Source organism: Lepisma saccharinum, chromosome 14 (genome assembly GCF_977018435.1).
Source record: "Lepisma saccharinum chromosome 14, izLepSacc3.1, whole genome shotgun sequence".
In the NCBI taxonomy this organism is placed as follows: domain Eukaryota; kingdom Metazoa; phylum Arthropoda; class Insecta; order Zygentoma; family Lepismatidae; genus Lepisma; species Lepisma saccharinum.
Genome location: NC_139242.1, coordinates 74,755,325 through 74,762,376, shown reverse-complemented (window position 1 = coordinate 74,762,376; position 7,052 = coordinate 74,755,325). Strand labels below are relative to the sequence as shown.

Here is a 7,052-nt window from a genome sequence, read left to right as displayed (position 1 = left end):
ATTCCTGGCATCTCCGAAGAAAATTGGCATTTACACGTGCAAGTTCGTCTACTGTAATTCTCCCGATTTCTCGTACAATACTCTGTTTTAACTCAGGGATGGTGTGCAGATTGTCTTTGTATACTTAATTTTTTAGATTTCCCCATTTTTCTTTCCACTTTTATTCAGAACTGACCCTGTTCCTCTAAACGTTTTTACGAGGTTTGATATAGTGGTCCTATGTGGCACAGGAACACCGGGAAATTTCGTTGCAAAACACACACAATTCCTCTTTCCGAAGTAACACTCGACAAGATAAATACTTTGTTGTAATGTAAACTTTTGTGGTGCCATATTAAGCCACAATTTTCAACACACGGACACGACACAACACAACACAACACAACTTCCCAGGGAGGATTATATTGGCGTCAGTCTGCAACATCAACAGAAAGGGAAAAAGAGCGAAGGCAGGGAGAGCGAAAAATAACAGACTGTAGCGTGCAACTGTCGCGGACCCCGTTCACCGGGAAAGACAATCGCTGACACCAGGCTGCTTGCCGCCTAGTCTCATAGCGAATGTCAGGGAATGCTCTGTATTAATACCCACACATTTTACTTTCTGTTTCACTGTTGCATACTTTTATCGTATGAACAAGCTTTTTAGGTATTCCAAACTCTACTAATACATTATATAATTTATCGCTTCTAGCCGAATCATGTGCTTTATTTAAAATAAATGAATAGCTGATGGACATTTTGATTATATTCTCACTTTTTCTCAAGTGTCTGTCTGATGTGAAAAATTTGATCTACCGGGTGATTTTTTTAACCTGAATCAATTGAATATCTTGAAAAAAAATCATCCTACAAAAAAATGTTCGAAATAAAAAGTTGATAGTTGGAGGGGGAAGTTTAGTGGTGCAACAAAAGAACATCCCCTCCCCCCCGCCCCACCTACAAGAGGGGGAGGGGGTGTTCTTTTGTTGCACCACTAAACTTCCCCCTCCAAACTATCAACTTTTTATTTCGAACATTTTTTTGTAGGATGATTTTTTTTCAAGATATTCAAATGATTCAGGTTAAAAAAATCACCCAGTATAGTTGATTTGTTGAACTTAAATCCACATTGATAATCATCTATAATTTCATTAGCATATGGGGTTAGTCTTGCTAAAAGAATGTTAGATAATATTTTATATGATGTCGAGAGTAGAGAAATTCCACCTTAACCCTTCAAGCCGGGAGTTAAATACCCATCAGTCGCTGCGAGAGGCGGTAATTTTAAATCACCAAAAGAGCATTTTTTTCATAATGTCACAAAATTGAACATATCTTAAAAACCATTTGCTCAATTACAATAAAATTTTCAGGACTTGTAAACGAAACTTCACACTAAACAAATATTTATAAATAATGACATTTATACTATAACAAAAATAATAATAAAAATAAGAACCTACATGTTGCGCTTAGAAGGTACTCCTCCTGTCTTGTGTTCTTGTTAGTTTAGAAGTCCAACGTTGTGTGTTGTGTAAAAAAACAAGAAAAAGGGATCAAGAACATTATTGACTGCTTTTTGGGGACCGCACAATCCACAAAACGCAAGTTTATTTGCTTTGAAAGAGTCGTCAACTTCTTTCCAGTTCCAGGTTACATTCGATGATACAACAGGTGAGGATGTAATGCCATCTAATTCGCTTTCACTATCACTGACACTATCTACTTCCTGTTCTGCATAGTTTACTTCACTTTCACTTGTAGATAGAAATGAACCTTCACTGTCACTTTCCTCTAAAAACGCACAAATTTCGTCCGTTTCGATGCCCTTTACCTGCTAGTGTGACGACATTTCTCAGCTGTTTTTTTTATGTAATAAAGTGATGCACTCGCACATAATTTCATGTAATTGGAAGGAAAATAAACAAAAAGCAGCACATTGCAGTCTACTCTTGAGTTACACGCGTTTTCGTTCATGTGGGAAAACAACAGATGGCAGAATATGCATCATTTCGTCACTACTACACAGGACGTATACGTGTACATCGAACCGCCTCTAGAAGCACTATGAGGGTCCGTACACGTGTACGTCGAACCGGCTTGAGGGGTTAATTATTGAAGTCTCATACGAGGGTCACTATTTATATTTTGAGCCTAACAATGAAAAAACAAGAATTTGGCATTGAAAACTGCTTTATTGTTTTTCGAAGTATTCTCCTTTATGGTCAATACACTTTTGCATTCGTTCGAACCATTTGTCAAACCAGTTTTTCCAATCTTCTTGAGACACCTCCATAATATGGTTTTTGAACGCATCAACAGCGTCTTCCGCTGACGAAAATCGTTGTCCACGCAATTTATTCTTGACATTCGGGAACAAGAAGAAGTCATTGGGTGCCAAATCAGGACTGTATGGCAGATGACCCATCAATTCGATTTTTAGACTATTCATAAAGTCGGTTGTTAGACAAGATGTGTGACAGCTGGCATTGTCTTGATGAAGAATGATCCGACGGCGTTTGTTTGTTTTCCGTATTTGACCGAAGACCTCTGGCAAACAAATTGTTGTGTACCATTCAGAGTTGACCGTTCTACGTTCCTCTAAAGGCACAGTTGCCACATGACCAGTTTTCCCGAAAAAAAAAAACAGGCGACCATTTGTTTCGATGTGCTTCAAGCGCGAACAACTTTTGTTGGATTGGGTTCATCTTGAAACACCCATACAGTAGACTGCTGTTTTCGTTCCGGCTCATATGCATATATCCATGATCCGTCACCTGTTACAATCTTATATACGTTTTTTGAAGCACCACGATTGTATTTATTCAGCCATTGGTTGCTACAACTGACGCGAGCGTCTTTTTTGAGTTTTTGTCAAATTGTGTGGGATCCAACGAGAACATACCTTTCTCACAGCTAAATGATCATGTAATATTTTATATATGCTGGTGGAACTAATGCCTATGGTTGCCTCAATCTCACAGTATGTCACATGACGATCTTGCAGTATTAGGTTTTGCACAGCATCAATGTTTTCTTGAACAACAACTGATTTTGGACGACCTTCGCGAATCTTGTCGGTGAGCGAATGGCAGCCACGATTAAATTCGTTATACCAGCGTTTCACAGTGGCAAAGGATGGGGCTTCATCGCCAAATGTGCAAGTAAGTTGATCGATGCACTCTTGTCTTGATAATCCACGTCGAAAATCGTAAAAAATCATCGCACGAGTTAATTCCATTTTATTGTTGTCGCGCAATCTCCAAGGCAACATAAACAACACAAATGAAGCTATTGACAAAATATTTGAAGTACGTTATGGTCAATAATGCCAGACGATTCCGTGCAAACGTCAAATCGTGCCTAACTTCAATCAGTGTTGCCAAGGCTCAAAATATAAATAGCGACCCTCGTACTGCTGATTATTGACATGTAATTTTTACAGTGCAGTTGTCAGCTCGAGGACTAACCCCCAATATGACTGGAGGACTGCACTTGTTGTTGGTCAGCGGATCCGTTGGATCTAGCTGAGAGGACCACAAAGTAGTCTACCAACCTACCTCAACTCTGCCAATTGTGGGACGCTCATAGAACAATGACCGGACAGCTCTATAAATCCAAATAGAGCAAAATGTTGACCATTTCACTCTGTTGGTTGACTAACTGCAGTGAACAATCACCAGAATGTAGCGGGTTCCATTGCTACTGTATTTGTTTCTGGTAGATTCCAATTAGGCTTGTGATCTGTCAACACCCTTAATCTAGAATCCCAGTTCATTTGAATACATTAGTTACTAGGACTTCTCCCTGAATCTTGATCTGCCGCAGCCAAAACCCCCTAAAAGTCTAAATGAGAAGTGTTTGCTATCCTTTCAACAGTTACTAAAAATAGTACTTTTTGAACGTCTGTGTATGTAATCATGCAACCTAATTTTTTTTTTAAAAAATGTGAGAAGCAAAAAGTGCAATTGATCATGCACTACATGCTTGACAACATATAAGCATCCCCCAGTGTTTTATTGTCACACTCCTAACACCCGTACAAAATTTCCCCACCATCCCCCTAAAACTTAAAAAAAGAAAGAACAATTTATGGTCATTTTTGACTGAAAATTATCTTTTCACCATCTAAATAGGAACTTGCACCACTGAGATGGAAATTTCTGAATAAACCCCTGCCCCCCTCCTCCAAGAAAGAATCCTGGTTGCACCACTAACTTCAAGTAAATGATAATATTTCCAGTTTCCTCTCCCAGTTGTTTATCAGATTCATATTATCATGATTTAGTATCTAGAAGCTACTATCCTGATTTTATATATACACACACACTGCTTTTTTTCCTGGGAAGAAAGGTTCCGGTACTCTTCAAGTTGGTGTGTTCTTCATTATAAGAACTACTCAAAACATTGTGGTATATTCATAAATAATCACCTACAAAAAGGGCCAGAAAATGAGTACTGTGTGTATATACACATATACCTAGTCATATCATACATTATGTTACAAACTTAATAATGAACTACAGGCACAGTGAGCAAGCTAATGTATTAATATTTGGATGTTGGTCTTGCCAACACAGAGCACCAATCACTGTTCAGAATGGCCACCTCTGGCCTTCACACAGGCCCGAAGTCTCTGAGGCCAGTCATTGATCTCGGCATGCATGGTCTCGAGGGAAAAGTCCACCACTGCCTTCACAAGAGAACGCTTGAGACTCGTAAGGTTTTGATGCCTCTTCCTACAGACCATGCCCTCCAAAATGGACCACAACCTGTAGTCCAATGGGCTGAGGTCGGAGCTGCTGGAGGGCCAATCAGCCGGAGCAATGAAATCAGGCACATTCCTCTGAAGCTACTCCTGTGTGGTGTTTGCCTTGTGGGCCGGTGCTGAGTCCTGCTGGAAGCTCCACGGCTCATTGTTGAACATGGTGCGGGTCAACGATTTCACAAGTGGCTCCAACACTGTCGCTTGGTACACTTTTGCAGATGTTTTCACACCATATTCACAGAAGTGGAGGTCAGTTTTGCCATCGTACGAACCCCTCCCCCCCCCAAACCTACACTGAGGCGGGATGATGGCCTCTGAGGATCCGTAGTGTGTTTTCATGAGCTTCCTGGGATGTCGAGGCATAAACACTGTCATTTTGACAATTGTAAGACACTTCAATCGTGAAGATTTTTTCGTCCGTGAAAAGTATCCTCCTGTGACCACCATTTGAATAATGCTGAAGGAGTATTTTTGTTTTCTACTCCCTCTGGACCTTAAGCTGTGGAGTGAGGAAGTGACCAGTACTTCACCGATAAGCGCAGAGTCCTAGGTCACTTCGGAGCACACGCGACATCGACCTTTTCGAAATGTTCAGCTTTCGAGCCATCACTGCTTGTTTCCTGACAGGATTGCGTCGAATCTGCACTGCCACTGCTTTCACGAACTTCTGGCTCCTCACGCTGTGAGGTTTACCTTTCCTGGGGTGGTCCTCAATTGTCCATGTGTCAGAGTATCTGTTGATGGTCCGATGCACGAACATCCTGCTGATATTCAGCTTCTTCAGGGTGTTGAAAATGTCCAACGGTGATTTGCCAACTTTGTGCAGTGCGATTACTGCCACATGGTTCTCGCATACACCCCACTCCATTCGACTCGCAGTGAAATTCACCTTTCCGCTACCACAGCTAAACACACAATGATACTGGTTGTTGTTTGATCCAACATTGCGGGGTTACCTTGCCAACCAGTGTTGCCATCACTGTCTAAACTTTGTAACAAAGAAAGGTTCTGGTACTCTTCAAGTTGGTTTGTTCTTGTGTTTATCACAATCGTGTCCCGTTGACATGGAGCATTGTCATCCTGAAAAAGCCCATCGTTAGGGTACATAAGCTCCGCAAATGGTCATCAAGCAACTGAACATACCGATTCCCAGTATATGACTGGTTCAATTTGACCAGGTACCGAAACCATGCCATGTAAGCCACCACGAGCTTGCGGATTACCAAATAGGCCCACTAGGCACGTGCCTAGGGGCGGCAACTCTTGGGACGGCAAATCTTTTTTCCAGAATATCAAGAATAATAAAAAGTGTCTTATGTACACAGAGCCAATTTAGACCTATGAAACCAATGGGTAATCATGTGCAATTGGGTTGTATTAATAAGCATGCCTGAGATCCATGCATTTCGCGAGGCAGAAGATCTACAACGTTGCCAGTTCTCTTTGCAGCGTCTTACGCTGGCATGAGGGGTGTGTAGGTGGCAGTACGTATATTAATGAGCAATTGCACATTCCAATATCTACCGGTATCGTGGGTATTTCTTCTTGCAGACTTTTGCGAGGTGGAAAATCTCCAACGTTGCCAGTTCTCTTCTTTCTGGCATCTTCGCTGTCATTAGGGGTGTGAGGGTAAGATTTTTTTGGGGTCGGGACGGGAATTTTTGAAATCCCGATATTCCCTGCATTCGGGATGTGAAAAATTCGCCATTTCCGGACCAATGAAAGCGAAGATGCTAAAAAGGAGAGAACTGGCAACGTTGGAGATCTTCCACCTCGCAAAACGTGAATTTCCGAGCAAAAATCTGCAACAACAAATACCCATGATACCGGTAGATATTGTAATGTGGAATTGCTCATTAATATGCGTGCTGCCACCTACACACCCCTAATGCCAGCGAAGACGCTACAAAGAGAACTGGCAACGGTGTAGATCTTCCGCCGCACAAAATGCATGGATCTCGCGCATGCGTATTAATACAACCCAATTGTACATGATTACCAACCAATGTTTCAAATGGTGTAGCATCAAATCATCGCCGACAAAACATCGACGGTACAAAACATCGACAGCACAAAACATCGACGGCAAAAACATCGACGACAAAAACATCGACGCCAAAAACATCGACGCCAAAAACATCGACGCCAAAAACATCGACGGCAAAAACATCGACGGTAAAAACATCGACGGCAAAAACATCGACGGCAAAAACATCGACGGCAAAAACATCGACAGTACAAAACATCGACGGCAAAAACATCGACGACAAAAACATCGACGGCAAAAACATCGACGGTAAAAACA

General features: G+C 41.5%; 1 protein-coding gene across 1 annotated transcript; it reads right to left on the bottom strand.

Moving 5' to 3' along the window:
- Positions 1-5,273: 5,273 nt before the first annotated feature.
- On the bottom strand, positions 5,274-5,615 carry LOC145998414 (uncharacterized). Its single transcript, XM_083134821.1, has one exon. The coding sequence runs from the start codon at positions 5,613-5,615 to the stop codon at positions 5,274-5,276; it is 342 nt and encodes a 113-aa protein (XP_082990947.1).
- Between the last annotated feature and the right edge of the window lie 1,437 nt (positions 5,616-7,052).